This window comes from Bombina bombina, chromosome 1, assembly GCF_027579735.1.
Source record: "Bombina bombina isolate aBomBom1 chromosome 1, aBomBom1.pri, whole genome shotgun sequence".
Classification (NCBI taxonomy): Eukaryota; Metazoa; Chordata; class Amphibia; order Anura; family Bombinatoridae; genus Bombina; species Bombina bombina.
Window position 1 is genome coordinate 1,462,083,591 of NC_069499.1, and position 23,171 is coordinate 1,462,106,761.

The 23,171-nt window shown below is 41.4% G+C and overlaps 1 protein-coding gene across 1 annotated transcript in view; it reads right to left on the bottom strand.

Moving 5' to 3' along the window:
• The window catches only part of TBC1D16 (TBC1 domain family member 16), a 144,752-nt gene that overhangs the window by 86,250 nt on the left and 35,331 nt on the right, over nt 1-23,171 (bottom strand). Inside the window, 7 exon segments of the mRNA XM_053706430.1 lie at nt 5,391-5,539; nt 20,287-20,354; nt 20,357-20,439; nt 21,445-21,589; nt 21,592-21,605; nt 22,085-22,187; nt 22,190-22,272. Of these exon segments, the coding sequence (XP_053562405.1) occupies nt 5,391-5,539; nt 20,287-20,354; nt 20,357-20,439; nt 21,445-21,589; nt 21,592-21,605; nt 22,085-22,187; nt 22,190-22,272 (645 nt within the window).

Here is a 23,171-nt window from a genome sequence, read left to right on the forward strand (position 1 = left end):
ATATACACCAGGTCTGCATACCAAGTCCTGCGTGGCCACGCAGGAGCTATCAAGATCACCGAGGCCCTCTCCTGTTTGATCCTGGCTACCAGCCTGGGAATGAGAGGGAACGGTGGAAACACATAAGCTAGGTTGAAGGACCAAGGCGCTACTAGTGCATCTACTAGAGTCGCCTGGGATCCCTGGATCTGGACCCGTAGCAAGGAACCTTGAGTTCTGACGTAGACGCCATCAATCCATGTCTGGAATGCCCCCATAATTGAGTCAACTGGGCAAAAATCTTCGGGTGGAGTTCCCACTCCCCCCGGATGGAATGTCTGAACGACTCCAGATAATCCGCTTCCCAGTTTTCACACCTGGGGATGTGGATCGCAGATAGATGGCAGGAGTGATTCTCCGCCCATTGTATTATTTTGGTCAATTCTTTCATCGCCAGGGAACTCCTTGTTCCCCCCTGATGATTGATATACGCAACAGTCGTCATGTTGTCTGATTGGAATCTTATTAATCTGGCCTTTGCAAGCTGAGGCCAAGCCCTGAGAGCATTGAATATCGCTCTTAGTTTCCAGAATGTTTATCGGGAGAAGAGACTCTTCCCGAGACCATAGTCCCTGAGCTTTCAGGGATTCCCAGACCGCACCCCAGCCCACTAGACTGGTGTCGGTCGTGACAATGACCCACTCTGGTCTGCGGAAGCTCATTCCCTGGGATAGGTGGTCAAGGGATATCCACCAACGGAGTGAATCTCTGGTCTTCTGATCTACTTGAATCACTGGAGACAAGTCTGTATAGTCCCCATTTCACTGTTTCAGCATGCACAGTTTGTAATGGTCTTAGATGAATTCGCGCAAAAGGAACTATGTCCATTGCTGCAACCATCACCCTATACTTCCATGCACTGAGCTATGGAAGGACGTGGAACAGAATGAAGAACTTGACAAGCGCTTAGAAGTTTTGACTTTCTGACATCTGTCAGAAAAATCCTCATTTCTAAGGAATCTATTATTGTTCCCAAGAAGGGAACTCTTGTTGACGGAGACAGAGAACTTTTTTCTATGTTCACCTTCCATCCGTGAGATCTGAGAAAGGCCAGAACGATGTCTGTATGAGCCTTTGCTTTTGAAAGGGGACGACGCCTGTATTAGAAAGGTCGTCCCAAGTATGGTACTACTGCAATACCCCTCGGTCTTAGAACCGTTAGAAGGGACCCGAGGTAACCTTTGTGAAAATCTTGGAGCAGTGGCTAATCCGAATGGGAGGGCCACAAACTGGTAATGTTTGTCCAGAAAGGCGAACCTTAGGAACTGATGATGTTCTTTTGTGGATAGGAATATGTAGGGTACGCATCCTTTAGATCCACGGAAGTCATAAATTGACCTTCCTGGATAGTGGGTAGAATCGTTCGAATAGTTTCCATTTTGAACGATGGTACCCTGAGAAATTTGTTTAGGGATCTTTAAATCCAGAATTGGCCTGAAGGTTCCCTCTTTTTGGGAACTACGAACAGATTTGAGTAAAATCCCATTCCTTGTTCCGTCATTGGAACTGGGTGTATCACTCCCATCTTTAACAGTCTTCTACACAATGTAAGAACGCCTGTCTCTTTATTTGGTTTGAGGATAAGTGAGACATGTGGAACCTTCCCCTTGGGGGGTAGTTTCCTTGAATTCCAGAAGATAACCCTGAGAAACTATTTCTAGCGTCCAGGGATCCTGAACATCTCTTGCCCAAGCCTGAGCAAAGAGAGAGAGTCTGCCCCCCACAAGATCCGGTCCCGGATCGGGGCTACTCCTTCATGCTGTTTTTGTTAGCGGTAGCAGGTTTCTGGTCTGCTTACCCTTGTTCCAGCCTTGCATCGGTTTCCAGGCTGTTTGGACTGTGAGGCATTACCCTCTTGCTTAGAGGATGCAGAATTAGAGGCTGGTCCTTCCTGAAATTACTAAAGGAACGAATATTAGACTTATTCTTGGCCTTGAAAGGCCTATCTTATGGAGGGGCGTGGCCCTTTCCTCCAGTTGATGTCTGAGATTATCTCTTTCAATTCTGGTCCAAAGAGAGTTTTACCCTTGAAGGGGATGTTAAGCAATTTTGTCTTGGATGATACATCTGCTTGACCAAGACTTTAGCCAAAGCGCTCTGCGCGCCACAATTGCAAACCCTGAATTTTTCGCCGCTAATCTAGCTAATTGCAAAGCGGCATCTAAAATAAAAGAGTTAGCCAACTTAAGTGCGTGAACTCTGTCCATAACCTCCTCATATGGAGTCTCTCTACTGAGCGACTTTTCTAGTTCCTCGAACCAGAACCACGCTGCTGTAGTGACAGGAACAATGCACGAAATGGGTTTGTAGAAGGTAACCCTGCTGTACAAAAATCTTTTAAGCATACCTTCCAATTTTTTTATCCATAGGATCTTGAAAGCACAGCATCCTCGATTAGGAATAGTAGTGCGCTTGTTTAGAGTAGAAACTGCCCCTCGACCTTAGGGACTGTCTGCCATAAGTCCTTTCTGGGGTCGACCATAGGAAATAATTTCTTAAATATAGGGAGGGGGAACAAAAGGTATGCCGGGCTTCTCCCACTCCTTATTCACTATGTCCGCCCAGCCCGCTTGGGTATAGGAAAAGCGTCGGGGTGCACCGGAACCTCTAGGAACTTGTCCATCTTGCATAATTTTTCTGGAATGACCAAGTTGTCACAATCATCCAGAGTAGATAACACCTCCTTAAGCAGTGCACGGAGATGTTCTAATTTAAATTTAAATGTCACAACATCAGGTTCATCCTGTTGAGAAATTTTTCCTGAATCTGAAATTTCCCCATCTGACAAAACCTCCCTCATGGCCCCTTCAGATTGGTGTGAGGTATGACAGAAACAATTATCATCAGCGCCCTCCTGCTCTTCTGTGTTTTAAAAACAGAGCAATCGCGCTTTCTCTGATATGCAGGCATTTTGGATAAAATAGTTTGCTATGGAGTTATCCATTACAGCCGTCAATTGTTGCATGGTAATAAGCATTGGCGCGCTAGAAGTACTAGGGGGCCCTCCTGCGTGGGCAAAACTGGTGTAGACACAGAAGGAGATGATGTAGAACCATGTCTACTCCCTTCATCTGAGGAATCATCTTGGGCAATTTCATTATCTGTGCAGTAACTGTCCTTACTTTGTTTGGACGCTATGGGCACAATTATCAACACAATTTGAAGGGGGAGACACATTGGCTTTCATACATATAGAACATAGCTTATCTGAAGGCACAGACATGTTAAACAGGCTTAAACTTGTCAATAAAAGCACAAAAAACCGTTTTAAAACAAAACCGTTACTGTATCCTTTAAATTTAAACAGAGCACACTTTATTACTGAATATTGTGAAAAAATATGAAGGATTGTTCAAAATTTACCAAAAACCACAGTGTCTTAAAGCATTAAAAGTATTGTGCACGCCAATTTTCAGAGCTTTAAAACACCTTAAAATAATGAACCGGAGCCGGTTACAGATTTAACTCCCTATACAGGGTCCAGCAATAGCCTTTGCTGTGACTTTACCAAGCCCTGAGGGGAATACGATACCAAAGAGACGCCTTCTATGGAACTTTTCCAACTACTTCGGGTCCTCACACATGCATTCTGCATGTCTTGCTCTCAAAAATACAACTGCGCAGTAATGGGCGCGAAAATGAGGGCTCAGCTACAACCTGGGAAGGCCCTTCCTGACCTGGAAAAGGTGTCCTAACATAGTGCCTGACGTTAAAAAACGTTCCCCAAGGTTTATAAGTGTGAATTATCAGCATAAACATGTAAAAAAATGTCCAAATAAAGCAATCGATTTAGCCCATAAAAGTGTCTACCAGTTTTTATAGCCCATATTAAGCCCTTTATTCTGTTTGAGACTTAAGAAAATGGCTTACCGTCCCCATGAGGGGAAATGACAGCCTTCCAGCTTACATAGTCTTGTTAGAAATAGGGTATTCATACTTAAGCAGAAAAGTCTGCTAACTGTTTCCCCCAACTGAGAGTTACTTCATCTCAACAGTCCTATGTGGAAACAGCAATCGATTTTAGTTACTGTCTGCCTAAAATCATCTTCCTCTCACAAACAAAAATCTTTCATCTTTTTCTTTTCAGAGTAAATAGTACATACCAGCACTATTTTAAAATAACAAAATCTTGATAGTAGATAAAAAAAACTACAACTAAACACCACATACTCTTAACCATCTCCGGGAGATGTTGCCCTGTGCAACGGCAAAGAGAATGACTGGGGTGGGCGAGCCTAGGAGGGACTATAAGGGCCATCTTTGCTGGGACTCTTTGCCATTTCCTGTTGGGGAAGAGATATTCCCACAAGTAAGGATGACGCCGTGGACCGGACACACCAATGTTGGAGAAATAAGGGTTGTTCTAGAAATATCTAGACATTGTATTACTGACAGTACAAGAGGTGCTGAGAGTATAAGGGATGGGGATTCACTGGGTAAAGAACTTGAAAAGGGTCACTGCACATTACAATTTGGAAATACAGGGGAAGAAGTCTATAAAACTCAGTGGTACACCAGTCCCTCAAGTTAAGTAAGAGTAGGGAACAAAAATCTCTCTGAAACCTCACTAATCAATTATGAGTATTTAGGGAACAAAGTTCCTATGTAAGAGCATGAGGGGTGCTCAATTGGAGGTATTATAATATGAAAGGAACGAACAGCGGCACATATAGAGCACTCATAAGTAACATATAAGAGGGGAGGTAACCTCTCAGGAGGATTTAAGAAATAAAAAAGTGTGGTGTGTGCCATCAAGACTTAGATTAAAAATTACAACATAGGTGAATGAGTCCCAGCAAGCCTCAAGGCTATCAATAAGATAGCCACATAATTATAGGTACTGCTGGCAGGCGTTTACCAAAACAAAAAAGCACCAGATCACATGCAACACAGAGAATTAACTAGAAAAATAGAGAGTTCCTCACACACAAATGATCTAAATAAAGTGTATCGCGTTGTGAAAAGGTGGTAAACCAGGGCAGTCACTACGGTACTGCAAACACAAATATAAGAACAAAACATGAGCTACAAAATCGGAGAGGCTGGAGGGATTCAGTAGATCGCTTGTAATCTTGGGTGCTTATTGTTTTATGGTCTCACCAGGACCTACAATTTATGTGGCTATCTTATGTGATATGCTGAGGCGCGTGGACTCAGTACCTTTGTGTATTTTTAATCTAAGTTCTTATTCACAAACACCACACTTTTCATATATTTTTATTTGTATATTATTAAAAGTTATGTCTTAAATCCTGAGAGGTTACCTCCCCCCTTATATGTTACTTATGAGTGCTCTGTATGTGCCGCTGTTCTCTCTCTCTATTTCTTTCCTACACCAGTCCCTCACCTACCTTTTCATCTGTATCTGTGAGTAGCTCTCCCTCTTTTGCACACGCAGAGCCTCCCGCTCTTCAGACGAGGATTCCCAGCTGTAATACCCCAAGAGAAACGGCCAGACCTCTCCCCGCAGGGAAGGATCAATCCCACCAAAAAATATGGCCTAAGGGAAGCAGAGGGTTAAACAGTGATGAACATCTACACCATGATAGACACAAACACACAGACTAAAATATGCACATATACCTATACCCATGCACTGATGCATGAACAGTTATACTTATGTATGTAATATATATATATATCTATATAGTAATATACACAAACAACTGCACAGCAGACATACGCTGATATACAGAAACTAGTATACAGTATATATATATATATATACATACACACATACACACACACACGTTGATTGGAGTAGCCGTGTTAGTCCAGAGATTTAGATATCAAAATAACAAGAGTATTGCATTGAGCAATGATACTTTTTTATTGGACTAATTATAGATTCTCTTCCTAAAGCTTGTCATCTTATAAATGTATAGTTAGTCCAATAAAAAAGTATCACTGCTCAATGCAATATTCTTGTTATTTTGAGATAGATATATATATATATATATATATATATATATATATATATAAAAAGATATTTTACATAAAACTTTCTTCAACTCCCTCTCTGTGAATAGTAATATAGTAAAAAAAAAAAACAACAACAACAAAACAATATCTATTCAGCATCAGCAGTGCTGAGGTTATTCTTTGTTTGCTATGATCTCATGAGATTTCACTGAAATCTTCATAGTAAACTTCCTTAAACTGAATAAGAAAATAACATGACTGTGCATGCATATGCCAGATGCACATTCCCTTGCAAGTCCTAGGACTAGCATCCTGATTGGCTGTTTAAAGTTTCTTTACAGTGGAGTGTGAATAATTTGAGGTAAAAAAGCTTTGAGAGATGTTCAGAGTGATATTTTCTAGTCATTTTTTACAGCGTAGCTGCATCACTTTCAGTGTTTCAGCATTTGGGTATCATGTCCCTTTAAGTATAGAAAATGTCAGTATATGTGGAGATACAACAGGAGAATCAGCATAAGTCAAACGCAGAAATAAAGGTAAAATAGCTATTTGTAAACAATTTAATACACTCCAACAGGTAAAATGAATCATTTGGAACAAATTAAAGGGGAGGAGAAAAATGTAGGGTACACCAGTCCCTTTAACTTGCTTTTATTTCTAGCTGTGGATTCTTTAGGAGTGAATTGTAAGAGGAACTGCAGACTCAATCCCACAGAGATGCACAAGCCATGTAAATGCTTAGACTTGCCCTAATAAATATGTCATTAGGGTCTCATCAACAGGATTTAGTAAATGCAGCAATACTCACAACATTCCACCAACCCTGTGGGGTTTTCCCTTTTTAGGTGTTGTTGCTTTGATATACCCTTTGTATACTTTTGAAATAAACGTGACACAAGGCATCTCAGATTGAAAAAAAAAAAATGGATAAGTTATGACTGAGTTATTTTAATGATACAAAAATGAATACAACTATGAGCTATGAAGTAAATATGGTCACTATCACACTATGGGCTGCATTACACTGGAGCGCAATCGAGAACACAGGGCGGGTAACCTCAAGCAAAGAATAACATAATCTGGTAATACAAGTTGATAGTTAAATATTTTAGTCAAAGCATCTTAACACTCCGAACCTTGTTAAGCATTCCCTATAATTTTAATGGGTAGGGAGTAGAATTAGTGTATTACAAGTAGTGAGTAAATTGTTCAGTTTAAATGCAATCCAAACTAGCGATGCAAAATGAGTGCCTTTAAAGACCTGAAGTAAACCATTGTTGCTTACTAGTTTGCATAACAAAACATATAAAGCACGTGTTTATATATATGAGGTGTTTTACACTTAAAGGGCCACTAAACCCAAAATCTTTCTTTCATGATTCAGAAAGAGAATAGAAATGTAAACAACATAACAATTTACTTCCATTATTTATTTTGCTTCATTTTTTAAATATCCTATGTTGAAGGAAAAGCAATGCACATGGTGAGCCAATCACACAATGCTTCTATGTGCAGCAACCAATCAGCAGCTAGTGAGCATATCTAGATATGCTTTTCATCAAAGAATATCAAGATAATAAAACAAATTAGATAATATAAGTAAATTAGAAAGATGTTTAAAATTGCATTCTCTTTCTAAATCATAAAAGAAAAAATGTGGGTGGCATGTCCCTTTAAAAGGACATAATACTCATATGATAAATCACTTGAAACTGATGCAGTATAACTGTAAAAAGCTGACAGGAAAATATCACCTGAGCATCTCTATGTGAAAAAGGAAGATATTTTACTTAAAAATGTATTCAGCTCACCAGAGTAAGTGCTCTGCTAACAGTTATACGTCAGCTTCTGTCCAGCTGCAAGTTGAAAAAAACAAAACAATAGCCAATCAGCAGTGCTGAGGTAATGCTTTGCCTTTACCGACATCTCATGAGATCTCATAGAACATAGTTAAACTAAATAGGAAAATAACATGACTGTGCCTGCACATGACAGATGCACACTCCCTAGCAGGTTCTGGGACAAGCGTCCTGACTCGCTGCTTAAAGTTTCTTTACAGTGGGTTGTGAATACTCAGGAATTTTCAGTTAAAAATATCTTCCTTTTTTACATAGAGATGTTCAGAAGATATTTTCTATTCCGCTTTTTTACAGCTAATGCTGCATCACTTTCAAGTGATTCACCATATGGGTATCATGTCCCTTTAACGGTCATTAAAATAGTATAGCACAGAAGTACATGAAGAACTCCACTATACCTGGCAGCATCAGCTTAGAGTTTGAATGATATCCAACATAAATTTTACTGCGTCCCCTTATAGAAGTCTATAAAGGTGAGGAATTTAGCGCTCCTGTGCTATACGGCATGCAGATGTTGCTGCACCCTAATTTTGGACCTGTAATAAGAGTACAAAAACAGAAGCGATACTGATATTTGCACTCCCCTAGTAATCTAGGCTGTGTTAAAAAAACACAAAAACAGAATTTAATGCTTACCTGATAAATTTATTTCTCTTGTGGTGTTCCAGTCCACGGATTCATCCTTTACTTGTGGGATATTCTCCTTCCCAACAGGAAGTGGCAAAGAGAGCACACAGCAGAGCTGTCCATATAGCTCCCCCTCTAGCTCCACCCCCCTGTCATTCGACCGAAGGTTAGGAAGAAAAAGGAGAAACCATAGGGTGCCGTGGTGACTGTAGTTTTAAAAAATAAAAACCACCTGTCTTAAAATTGACAGGGCGGGGCCGTGGACCTGGATACACCACAAGAGAAATAAATTTATCAGGTAAGCATAAATTCTGTTTTCTCTTGTAAGGTGTATCCAAGTCCACGGATTCATCCTTTACTTGTGGGATACCAATACCAAGAGCTTTAGGACACGGATGAAGGTAGGGGAACAAGACAGGTACCTTAAACGAAAGGCACCACTGCTTGTAAAACCTTTCTCCCAAAATATAGCCTCCGAAGAAGCAAAAATATCGAATTTGTAAAATTTGGAAAAAGTATACAGCGAAGACCAAGTCGCTGCCTTACAAATCTGTTCAACAGAAGCCTCATTTTTAAAAGCCCATGTGGAAGCCACTGCTCTGGTAGAAATGAGCAGTAATTGTTTCAGGAGGCTGCTGGCCAGCAGTCTCATAGGCCAAACGGATGATGCTTTTCAGCCAAAAGGAAAGAGAGGTAGCGGTCGCCTTCTGACCTCTCCTCTTACCAGAATAGATAACAAACAAAGAAGTTGTTTGTCTGAAATCCTTAGTTGCTTGTAAATAGAACTTTAAAGCACGAACCACATCAAGATTGTGTAACAGACGTTCCTTCTTCGACGAAGGATTAGGACACAGAGAAGGAACAACAATTTCTTGGTTAATATTCTTATTAGATACAACCTTTGGAAGAAAACCGGGTTTGGTACGCAAAACTACCTTATCTGCATGGAACACCAGGTAAGGTGAATCATACTGTAAAGCAGATAACTCTGAAACTCTTCGAGCAGAAGAGATAGCTACCAAAAACAAAACTTTTCAAGATAAAAGCTTAATATCTATGGAACGTAAAGGTTCAAACGGAACCCCTTGCAGAACTGAAAGAACTAAATTCAGACTCCATGGCGGAGCCACAGGTCTATAAACAGGCTTGAATTCTGACTAAAGCCTGACTAAACTCTTGAACTTCTGGTACCCTCTGCCAGACGTTTGTGTAAAAGAATAGACAAAGCAGATATCTGTCCTTTTAAGGAACTAGCTGATAATCCTTTCTCCAATCCTTCTTGGAGAAAGGACAATATCCTGGGAATCCTAATCTTACTCCATGAGTAACCCTTGGATTTCGCACCAAAAAAGATATTTTCACCAAATCTTATGGTAGATTTTCCTGGTGAAAGGCTTTCTAGCCTGAATCAGGGTATCAATAACAGACTCAGAGAAGACCACGCTTTGATAGAATTAGGCATTCAATCTCCAAGCAATCAGACGCAGAGAAATTAGATTTGGATGTTTGAAAGGACCTTGTATTAGAAGGTCCTGCCTCATTGTAGTGTCCATGGTGAAACAGATGACATGTCCACTAGGGTCTGCATAGCAGGTCCTGCGTGCCCACGCAGGCGCTATTAGAATCACCGAAGCCCTCTCCTGCTTGATTCTGGCAACCAGACGAGGGGAGGAGAGGAAACGGTGGAAAAACATAGGCCAGATTGAAGGACCAAGGCACTGCTAGAGCATCTATCAGCACACCGCCTGGGGATCCCGGGATCTGGACCCCGTAAAGAGGAAGCTTGGTGTTCTGACGGGACGCCATCAGATCCAATTCTGGAGTGCCCCATAACTGAGTCAGCTGGGCAAATACCTCCGGTGGAGTTCCCACTCCCCGGGTGAAAAGTCTGACGACTTAGAAAAATCTGCCTCTCAGTTGTCTACTCCTGGGATGTGAATTGCTGAGAGATGGCAGGAGTGATCCTCCGCCCACCTGATTATTTTGGTTATCTTCCGTCATTGCTAGGGAACTCCTTGTTCCCACCTTGATGATTGATGTAAGCTACAGTCGTGATGTTGTCCAACTGAATCTGATGAATTTGGCCGCAGCAAGCTGAGCCCATGCCTGGAGAGCGTTGAATATCGCCCTCAGTTCCAGAATGTTTATCGGGAGAAGAGCTTCTTCCTGAGACCATAAACCCTAAGCTTTCAGGGAGTCCCAGACTGCGCCCCAGCCCAACAGACTGGCGTCGGTCGTTACGATGATCCACTCTGGTCTGCGGAAACACATTCCCTGAGACAGGTGATCCTGAGACCACTACCAGAGAAGAGAATCTCTGGTCCCTGGTGCAGCTGTATTTGAGGAGACAAATCTGCATAATCCCCATTCCACTGTTTGAGCATGCATAGTTGCAGTGGTCTGAGGTGTATCCGTGCAAAAGGGACTATGTCCATTGCCGCTACCATTAGCCCGATTGTCTCCATGCACTGAGCTACAGATGGCCGAGGAATGGCATGAAGGTCTCAGCAAGTGGTTAAGAGTTTTAGCTTTCTGACCTCCATCAGAAATATTTCCATTTCTACCGAGTCTATTAGAGTTCCTAGGAAGGAAACTCTTGTGAGAGGGGAGAGAGAACTCTTTTTGATGTTCACCTTCCACCCATGAGACCTCAGAAAGGCCAATACAATTTCCGTGTGAGACTTGGCTCTTTGGAAAGTCGACGCCTGAATTAAGATGTCGTCTAGATAAGGCGCCACTGCTATGCCCCCGCGGTCTTAGAACCGCCAGGAGGGGACCCTAGCACCTTTGTGTAAATTCTGGGAGCAGTGGCCACCCGAAAGGAAGAGCCACAAACTGGTAATGCTTGTCCAGAAAAGTGAACCTGAGAAACTGGTGATGATCTTTGTGGATAGGAATGTGCAGATACGCATCCTTAAATCCACGGTGGTCATATATTGACCCTCCTGGATCATTGGTAAGATTGTCCGAATGGTCTCCATCTTGAATGATGGGACTCTGAGGAATTTGTTTAGAATTTTTAGATCCAGGATTGGTCTGAAAGTTCCTTCTTTATTTGGAACCACAAACAGGTTTGAGTAAAACCCCAGCCCTTGTTCCGCAATTGGAACTGGGTGGATCACTCCAATTGTATGTAGGTCTTCTACACAGCGTAAGAACGCCTTCTTCTTTGTCTGGTCTGAAGACAGACGAGAAATGTGGAAGAGGTTGGAGGGGAGTCCTTGAATTCTAGAAGATATCCCTGAGATACAATCTCTAAGGCCCAGGGATCGTGTACATCTCTTGCCCAGCCTGAGCGAAGAGTCTGCCCCCTACTAGATCCGGTCCCGGATCTGGGGCTACCCATCATGCTGTCTTGGAGGCAGCTGCAGGCTTCTTGGCCTGTTTACCCTTGTTCCAGCCCTGGTAAGGTTTCCAGGCTGCCCTGGGTTGTGAAGTGCTACCCTCTTGCTTGCAGCAGGGGAGGGATGAAGCGAGACCGCTCCTGAAATTCCTAAAGGAACAAAAATTATTTTGTTTATTCTTTGTCTGGAAGGACTTGTCCTGGTGAGAGCATGGCCTTTTCCCCAGTGATTTCTGAAATAATCTCTTTCAATTCAGGCCCGAAGAGGGTCTTTTCCTTTGAAAGGGATGTTCAATAGTTTGGATTTTGACGACACATCGGCCAACCAGGACTTTAGCCATAGCGCCCTGCGCGCCAAAATGGCGAAACCGGAATTTTTGTCGCTAACTTAGCTAGTTGGAAAGCGGCATCTGTGATAAAAGAATTAGCCGGCTTAAGAGCCTTAATTCTGTCCATAATGTCCTCATATGAGGTCTCCGTCTGGAGCGCATCTTCCAGCGCCTCGAACCAGAAAGCAGCTGCAGTGGGTTACAGGAACAATGCACACAATACGTTGGAGAAGAAAACCTTGTTGAACAAAAATTTTCTTAAGTAAACCCTCTAATTTTTTATCCATAGGGTCTTTGAAAGCACAACTGTCTTCTATAGGTATAGTTGTGCGTTTAGCAAGTGAAGAAACAGCTCCCTCCACCTTAGGGACCGTCTGCCACGAGTCCCGTATGGGGTTAGATATGGGGGAACATTTTCTTAAAAACAGGAGGGGGAACGAAGGGAATACCTGGTTTATCCACTCCCTAGTAACGATATCCGCAATCCTCTTAGGGACCGGGAACACATCAGTGTTAAACAGGAGCTTCTAGGTACTTGTCCATTTTACACAATTTCTCTGGAACCACCATAGGGTCGCAGTCATCCAGAGTAACTAATACCTCCCTGAGCAATAAGCGGAGGTGTTCTAGTTTAAATTTAAAAGCCAACGTATCTGAATCTGTCTGAGGTGAAACCTTTCCCGAATCGGAAATTTCCCCCTCAGACAGCACATCCCTCGCCCCCACTTCAGAGTGTTGTGAGGGTATATCGGATACGGCTACTAAAGCGTCAGAATGCTCATTATCTGTTCTTAAAACAGAGCTATCACGCTTTGCAGGTAACACGGGCAGTTTAGATAAGAACACTGAGAGGGTATTATTCATAACTGCTGCCAAATCTTGCAAGGTAAAAGAGTTAGACGCACTAGAGGTGCTAGGCGTCGTTTGAGCGGGCGTAACTGGTTGTGACACTTGGGGAGAGGTTGACGGGCTAACCTCGTTACCTTCTGTCTGAGAATCATCTTGTTCCACATTTTTAAGTGCAACAATATGTTCTTTAAAGTGTATAGACATATCAGTACAAGTGGGACACATGAGAGGGGGTTCCACCATGGCTTCTAAACACATTGAACAAGGACTTTCCTTGGTGTCAGACATGTTTAACAGACTAGTAGTAATATAAACAGGCTTGGAAATCACTTTAATCAAGTAAAAACACACTTTGAAAAAACGGTACTGTGCCTTTAAGAAATAAAAAAGGCACACAATCTTGCAAAAACAGTGAAAAAATGCAGGAAACTTTTCGAAATGTTTACAGTATGTACCTAAAGCATTAGTAAGATTGCACCACTAGCAATATAAATGATTAACCCCTTAATGCCCAAACCGGATCGACAGTAGTAAAAAAAAACGGTTAAAGAAACTTCAGCACCTTGCCACAGCTCTGCTGTGGCCCTACCTGCACCCTTAGGACCAAATTTGTGGGGAAAAAAGCTTCTTATAGGCCCTCAAACTGCAGCAGGACCCTCCATGTGAAGCAGCCTGAACTTCTAGTCAAATTAACTGCGCATCTGAGGCGCAAAATTAGGCCCCTCCCACCTCACTCCGGTGCTTGTGAGGCCTAAAGAAACACTCCCAAGTGTTTTAGTAATAGCCATGTGGGTAATAACCCCTGAAAGAAACCCAAAGGAAACTTCAAAGTGTATCAAAAAAAGAAATTTTTCAATAAAAACCGTTTGCCATTAATTAGTGTCAACCAGCATAAACTAGCCCTGTTATGTAAGCTTGCAATTCCATACTTAGTCTCTGAATACAGCTTACCCTTCCCTCATGGGGATATTATCAGTCTCTTCTAGCATTATCACAGTCTTGTCTAGAAATAAATGACTGAACATACCTTATTGCAGCCTAACCTGCAAACCGTTCCCCCCAACTGAAGTTTTCTTGCACTCCTCAGTCCTATGTGGGAACAGCAGTGGATTTTAGTTACAACATGCTAAAATCATCTTCCTCCCAGCAGAACTCTTCATTCCTTTCTGCTAGAGAGTAAATAGTACACACAGGTACCATTTAAAATAACAAACTTTTGCTTGTAGAAAATAAAAACTACATTTCTAACACCACATTCACTTTACCCTTCCGATTGCTTAGAGCCGGCAAAGAGAATGACTGGGGGGGTGGAGCTAGAGGGGGAGCTATATGGACAGCTCTGCTGTGTGCTCTCTTTGCCACTTCCTGTTGGGAAGGAGAATATCCCACAAGTAAAGGATGAATCCGTGGACTGGATACACCTTACAAGAGAAACATCATTTAATATCAATCATATATACTATGAATAATGTGGGATCTTCTATGTGTGAAACAGCCACCTGTCACTCAAAATGCAGAATTTTCAGCACATCAGTTGATCTTCCTTGTTGCAGAATACTATACCGGCTTACAATATTGCAGCCTGTATTGTCAGGAATTCAGAAACCCAGTGAGAGAGTGTCTGTATACAAGTCAAAATATTCTCTAGTCATTTACTGGAGAAGTAAATAAACAGTGAACTTCCTATAGAGAGGGAGAGAACTATCAGACCTTGGGGCAGTGGAGAGAAGTCAGTGGCATAAGTGATTAACACCAATACTCAAATTCAAAAGGCATCAGGGTATAAAGTCATATTTACTGGCAGCAATGCTGAAAAAACACAACATTAAAAGGCAAGACTGGATTAAAGCAATAATATGTCATTTCAGTGTAGACTGTGTATCTGTTTCATACTTTTTGCATTTGATGTTTAATTACATTATAATATGGATTTTTATTTGGTTATTCTATGAAACAAAGCAGCCATCAGCTTATTGAGGGGGTATGTTTATCACAAAACATTGTGTTAAGGGAACATACTATCAAGTGCTTTGTTTCCATGTTACTGTGTAACTTGATCTGAGATTCAGAAGAGCCTGGCAGATGTAATTATTAAAAAAAATAGAGTGCATCAGTACTGATACTATATATGCATGGTGCAGATTTGTCTTCCCTATTATTGCCATGACACACTAACGCAGGGCTCAACAAACTCAGGCGCCAGGGAGCTACTGGTGCCTTAAAATAAGGTCCTGACTTCCTGGCTTAGAGTCCCCGAGACAACTGGCTACTACCAGCACCACTTAGACACACACATGCACACAGCGGTGGAAAAATATCACTATTTAGCACAGGGGTAGAAAAATATCACTATTTAGCACAGGGGTGGAAAAATATCACTATTTAGCACAGGGGTAGAAAAATATCACTATTTTTCTATATAGTTTACTAGTCAATGGTTTACTAGTAAGTTACTATTTTCTGGGAGGAACCTTTCCTTCCTCAACGTCACATTAAAGTTGATTGCAGTGGAGAGTGCTTTGATCATTGTGACTTTTATATATTTAATTTAAACACCAAAGGATATCATAGGAATGTCCTTTTAAGGGGTAGAAAAAAAATAAGTACAGGGTACAATGTCCCTAAGGCGTAGTGTCACTATATGAGCCTTCTTTGAATACTGTCACACAGTTCCTGAGCTGCGTTTAGCAGGATACTGCATCATTTTTCCCATTTGAAGGAACAAAGTGTCCTACAGAACTCACTTATCCATTTAAGGTAATTCCTATAGTCACCTTTTTTTCTTCTCACATTTGAAAGACTTGAGAGTCCTATAAAGTTCACCTGTGTATCTTGGGGTTTTAATCAAAGTCCCATAAAATTCACGTATGTGCTTAAGCTTAAAGGGACATTATACACTCATTTTTTCTTTGCATAAATGTTTTGTAGATGATCTATTTATATAGCCCATAAAGTTTTTTTTTTTAAATTAATGTATAGTTTTGCTTATTTTTAAATAACATTGCTCTGATTTTCAGACTCCTAACCAAGCCCCAAAGTTTTATGTGAATACGCTCGACTACCTACTCCAGCTTGCTCCTGTTTGTGTAAAAGGTCATTTCATATGCAAAAGAAGGGGGGGGGGGGGGGAGTGTCTTATTTGCCACTTGCAGTGGGCTTTCCAACTACCTTTCCAACAGAGCCAAACTGACAGCTTCTAAGTAAGTTTTTAAACCATTTTATACTGGATTTTTATATCAGTATCTGTGCATATTATTCTTTATAGTAGTGTCTATTACATGCAGTTATATGAAAATTAGTGTATACTGTCCCTTTAAGGTAACCACCATTTTTTTCCCACCTGAAGGACCTGAGAATCATTTTAAATTCACACGTGTGCTTGACATATTCTTTTTTTTTTCCATTTTGATTGATGTGAGCATAAATATTATTTCTCACCAGAAGATTTAAGATGATCATCGTTTCAAGTTTTTTTCCCCCCCCTCCTTTCTCCTTTATATAGAGTTGGCCTCCCAAGATGCACTGTTTTTAAACTAGAAAAGTTATTGTACTGATGTAATATTTTGTTTTTATATTACTGTGATGTATTATTTTCTTTTTCACTTTTCAATAAAAAGATTTTTTTAAAAAGTCAGACTGGATTAAAGCAATAACATGTAATTTCAGTGTAGACTGTGTATCTGTTTCATACTTTTTTTTACATATGATTTTTCATTATATCATAAATATTTTTTATTTTTAGCGCCAAGAAGCCACTGGGGCTTTAAAATTAGGCCCTGGCTTAGAGTCCCCAAGATAACTGGCAACCACCAGCAAAAAGACAGACCACACACATGCGTGGAAAATATCACTACAGTTTACTAGTAAGTTATTAATTTCTGGGAGGAACCTTCCCTCCCTCAACGTCACATTAAAGTTGATTAGAAAGTGCTGAGTCCCTTTGATCATTGTGACTAATTTAAATACCTTTAAAGGGTAAGAAAAAATGCAGTACAATGTCCCTAAGGTGGTCATAGTTCCTGAGCTGCGTGTAGTGGGATATTACATCCTTTTCAAGAAGGAAATCTTTTCAGTTGTTTGGTGGATCAAAGAGGTGGAAATCTACGTCACATTCTGGGCTCCAGAACTTCCATAACAATGAACAATGTTTAGATCTGGTAGTTAGAGAAGTCATGGGATATTTTGACTTTATTCTGGCATTCATAAAACCTTGCTTGGGTTTGTATAGGCAGTGTGTATGGGACATAAAGGTACCTGTAACCTCATATTCCTTAGACATCATATGACCATGCAGAGCATCATAAGGAAATAATGTCTGCCACAAGATGGCTGATGATAACAATATACATCCCCCGTCATATGTAATAGTATGCAACATTGTAGGATGAAGAAGGTAATTATGTTTATTACCTCAAACAGCAGTTATTACCCCCTTACATTAGGTTAATTACATCCATACAGCAGGTTATACCTCCATACATGCAGGTTATTACCTCCATAATAGCAGGTTTATTACCTCCATATAGCAGGTTATTACCTTCCATACACTAGGTTATTACTCCATACAGCAGGTCATTACCCCCCCCCCTACACTAGGTTAATACCTCCATACACTAGGTTATTACTTCCATACAGCAGGTTATTACCTCCATACAGTAGGTTATTACTTCCATACAGCAGGTTATTACCTCCATACAGCAGATTATTACCCCCTTACACTAGGCTATTACCTCCATACAGCAGGTTATTACCTCCATACAGTAGGTTATTACTTCCATACAGCAGGTTATTACCTCCATACAGCAGGTTATTACCCCCTTATACTAGGTTATAACCTCTATACAGGCAGGTTATTACCTCCATACAGAGGTTATTACCTCATACAGCAGGTTATTACCTCCATTACAGCAGGTTATTACCCCTTAAACAAGGTTATTACCTCCATACAGCAGGTTATTACCGCCTTACACTAGGTTATTACCTCCATACAGCAGGCTATTACCTCCATACAGCAGGTTATTACCTTCATACAGCAAGTTATTACCGCCATAACAGCAGGTTATTACCCCATACCAGCAGGTATTACCCCTTACACTAGGTCATTACCTCCATACAGCAGGTTATATACCCCCTTACACTAGGCCATTACTTCATACAGCAGGTTACTACCTCCATACAGCAGGTTACTACCTCCATACAGCAGGTTACTACCTCCATACAGCAGGTTACTACCTCCATACAGCAGGTTACTCTACCTCCATACAGCAGGTTACTACCTCCATACAGCAGGTTACTACCTCCATACACGCAGGTTTACTACCTCCATACAGCAGGTTACTACCTCCATACAACAGGTTACTACCTCCATACAGCAGGTTATTACCTCCATACAGCAGGTTATTACCTCCATACAGCAGGTTATTACCTCCATACAGCAGGTTATTACCTCCATACAGCAGGTTAATACCTCCATACAGCAGGTTAATACCTCCATACAGCAGGTTATTACCTCCATACAGCAGGTTATTACCTCCATACAACAGGTTACTACCTCCATACAGCAGGTTATTACCTCCATACAGCAGATTATTATTACCTCCATACAGCAGATTATTACCTCCATACAGCAGGTTACTAGCTCCATACAGGCAGGTTACTACCTCCATACAGCAGGTTACTACCCTCCATACAGCAGGTTACTACCTCCATACAGCAGGTTACTACCTCCATACAGCAGGTTATTACCTCCATACAGCAGGTTATTACCTCCATACAGCAGGTTATTACCTCCATACAGCAGGTTATTACCTCCATACAGCAGGTTACTAGCTCCATACAGCAGGTTATTACCTCCATACAGCAGGTTATTACCTCCATACAGCAGGTATTACCTCCATACAGCAGGTTACTAGCTTTATAAAGCAGATTATTATTACCTCTATACAGCAGGTTACTACCTCCATACAGCAGGTTACTAGCTCCATACAGCAGGTTACTAGCTTTATAAAGCAGATTATTATTACCTCTATACAGCAGGTTACTACCTCCATACAGCAGGTTACTAGCTCCATACAGCAGGTTATTACCGTCCATACAGCAGGTTACTAGCTCCAGACAGCAGGTTACTAGCTCCATACAGCAGGTTACTAGCTCCATACAGCAGGTTACTCAGCTCCATACAGCAGGTTACTAGCTCCATACAGCAGGTTATTACCTCCATACAGCAGGTTACTAGCTCCATTACAGCAGGTTACTAGCTCCAGACAGCAGGTTATTACCTCCATACAGCAGGTTACTAGCTCCATACAGCAGGATATTACCTCCATACAGCAGGTTATCCTTTAGCATCTGCAACACAGCCCCCCTATATCTCAACCTCATCTCCAGATACTCTCCCTCCGTCCCCTTTGCTCACCGCCTTCTCTCTTGTTTACCTCTTCGCATTCCATCTACAAGACTTCTCCAGACTGGCCCCTATCTTGTGAAACGCTCTACAAGACTCAAGCACTCTTACAAACTCTACAGTTCAGGGAAGCATACAATATACACTAACCTCAGTTCCTCTCCTCCTTTTCTCATCCCCTTGACCCCCCCTTAGCATGTAAGCTTACAAGCCCAGCTGTCTTGTAGCTTACCTTCATGAGAGCTAACTTACAAAAGTGCAGATCTTGGCAGGGCCCTATACCCATTTGTCTCCCACAAATGCTACCTTGCGAATGCGAATAAGACCTATGTTTATAGTGCTGTGGAATCTGTTGGCACTCTACAAGTAAATGATATTATAATAATACACAGCTATACATGTACAAGCAAATATACAAAAAAGCCACTTGGACACATACACAAAGGATGCAGAGAAAACTTTAGAAAGAACATTAAACACTTCTTGCTTTTGTATAAAAACTGTGCTTGTTCCACCCTCCCTGGACTGTCACAAATATACTTCTGTTACCTGCATATGCTCCAAAACCAGATATCTGGTTAAGGCAATCTGCAGCATTCTGAAAATGTAAGCTACACATTTTACTTTTCTTTAGGACATGTGGGACAAAGCACACATTTTTTTTAATAAAAACAAAAAATGGTCTTCAAATCTTCATCCACCTTTCAAAATACTAATTTCAAGTTTTAAATGTATAATGGACACAAATATTCACCCCAAACACAGTGCTGCAGAATACAGATATACATACAAGACACCACACTGACATACATATATACACATAATGATAATTACTGTATATAACCTGAAGCAGGTCAGACACAGATAATCTTGACCGGTATTAACCCTCTCTTTCACATGGCTAGTTTTGCTCACCTTGCGCAACTTGTATTCCTCCTCTACCTGTCCGGCCTCATTGAGATGCTGCAGCCAGCCAGTAACGCAAGCCTTCGATACATGCCCTCCTCTGGGTGTAACTCTGTGGATGGGAGGTTTGGCCTTTGGATGGAGAAATGTAGGCAGGTCTTTCTCCTCCGTCACTTTGCTGCAGGGGCAGAGAGGGCATTAAGGCAGGAGCTGATGGGGAAAATCATTCTCACATCATTGCAGTAGGCGGGATCACTGAGTTTAAAACTGTTTTCATAGTGAGAGTGGTTTTATTTCACACTGCAGCTCAGGAGACCAGAATGACAAAGCTAGACCCTCCAATTAATTACAGCTAATTAACCTCCATCTCTCTGTGCTGCCCCAGGCTACACACGCACACAATACCAGCCCTCAAGGCTAAACTAATGGGCCATGTTACAGGGACAGCAGCAAGCTGCATTATGTGTCTGTGAGCTGCAGGGCGGGTAATTAATTCTCATTACAGCCCCCCTGAAAGGCAAGACAGGAGGTTGTCACTCCGAGCCTGGCAGGAGGTGATCACATGCCTGAGCCTTTGGAGGTTATTTCCTCTCCCTGTATGTGTGTACTTAAGGTTTGTCCATTCTTTACTATTTACTGTACCCAGATCCTTGTCCCATTCGCACTATCCCCATGTTCCTTCTCTTTCAATGTTTGCTTATTTCCCTCTCTCCCTGTATTTCTCTCTTCAATTTGAATAAGCCAGAAAACTGACCCAGAGCAGGAGGACACTGTTGACAGTTTTGCTTTCCCTTATATTAAAACCTTTACGGCTTCTCTCCTTACCCACTCACCAGAAACGGACACTATCTTTAACCAATGCACCACTATTCTCTCCCCCCATGTTCCACTATCTTCCCTCCCCAAGCCCCTACACTCCCCAGGTGCCCTTCCCTCTTCTAAGGATGCTGTCTCTTTTCATATTTCTTCCAAAAGTCATCTTTACTCTTAAACTCTCCATGTTCCCTTTTATACACCGCCTCTCACCCTAGACCGCTCTCTCATGCTATTTCTTATATTCTTGTAGCATTTCTTGACATTACTCCTAATCCTCATGACACCCCCTTGCCATCTCCTAACTTGTCCCTTCTCCACTTTCCATGTTGCCCTCCATACCCCTACTTATGCTCCCTCTTTTTGACCTGTTCCTTTAGTTGCGTCTCCCTGCAGTACTTCCACCGCTGGAACACTTCAGACAGTTTTCCTAGGCCCCCGTGATGAAAATGGAAGACTTTGTACTGGCTCTCTCTGCTGGCCACTACTAACTGACCACTGTGCAGGCGTCATCACTGATAGAGACACAGAGACAATGAGGTTTAGGGTACCCCAGGTCACTAACAGTCAAACATACATAGACTTTGTCATCAAGGAAATAGGTCCGGTCAGTCTGCCCCAATCCCTCAAAAGATAATCAGGAAGAAAAGTAAGTTTCAATCCACAATACCAAGTACCATAAATGGAAAAATTAAAACAGTGCAGGGGTGAAAGGAAAGACTGGAGGAGGCAGTGAGGTGGATAGGTCCAGATTAGCACGATAGAAAAAATATCTGTGTGGGGAGAGGTAATGGTATCTGCATGATTAAATCATCTTCTGGTCCAGTTAACAAAGGAATCGACAGGATCGATCATGAGAGGGTCAAGATTTTAGCAGGTTAGGAAAGATAAAGCTTAGAGAAACCCACAGATTTGCTCATTTGTCAGTAAATCTATCCTGAAACGTGGGAGTGAACTATTTTTCAGTCCCAGAAGGAATGAGCCCTCAACTCACCTGAAGAAGAAACGCAATGAACGCATCTGTCCCAGGTCAACCCGAAACACACCACAGGTCTGCTCTAATGCCAGCAGCTTCTGTTGCTCCTCCCACCTGCCAGTGTGCTCTGCCATTCAGACTGCGTAACGGGTGAATTGGCATTCAGACTGGAGGCACAGCTTGTCATGTGGCTGTCACCATCCTCTCTGGAGAAAGCACATAAAAATGCAAAGCAATCAAAATGGCACAAGCTAAATATGAATCCTTATTAATCTTAATATATTCAAAATCAATACACATAAGTGAATCAAAAGGCAAACTAATAAAGGTCACTAAATTTGGGCCAATTAAAAAAATCCAATACATAAAAACTTAAACGCATCAATAGAGAAGGAAAGCAGTGGAATGGTCTTTTCTAAGCAATTATAAACAAAATACTCGCAAGGAATGAACAGCAATGGAGCTTACACTATTAAAGAGGTTGAAGCTTAAGAGACCAGTTTCAACAGGTAATTTGCATTTTGTGTCTGTAAATTGAATTTTGGCAGCTCTTTTTTGCACAATGTGTGCCCAGCAGTGCCTGATTCCTTGTGCACATAATTTTGACGAATATATGTACAAGGAGGACCAATAGTTATTGTGGCTAACAGATATGTAACTTCCCAACGAGAAGTAAATTGTGCTAGAATATGGATCTGCTCTATAATGCACCAAAAAATACACAAGAGCAAAAATACCCTTGATTATATAACACAACCAGGAAAATATACAGATTGGACATAATGTAATGAAAAAAGAAAAACAAAAATCTACATTCACATCACGGCATTACCAGGGAGGTTCCCTTAAAAGGACAGTCTAAAATCACATGCCCAGTATGAATCATGAAAGTTTATTTGACTAGACAACTTCTAATTTACTGTTATCAAATTTGCTTTGTTTTTTTGTTGAAAGCTAAATCTAGGTAGGCTCATGAACGGATTACTAATCAGTTGAACCGCCTCTATCTCAGTGCATTTTGACAGTTAAACACTGATAGTTCATGTGGGTCATATTGATAACACTGTGCTTACTCACGTGGATAGTCAGCAACGATTGGCTAAAA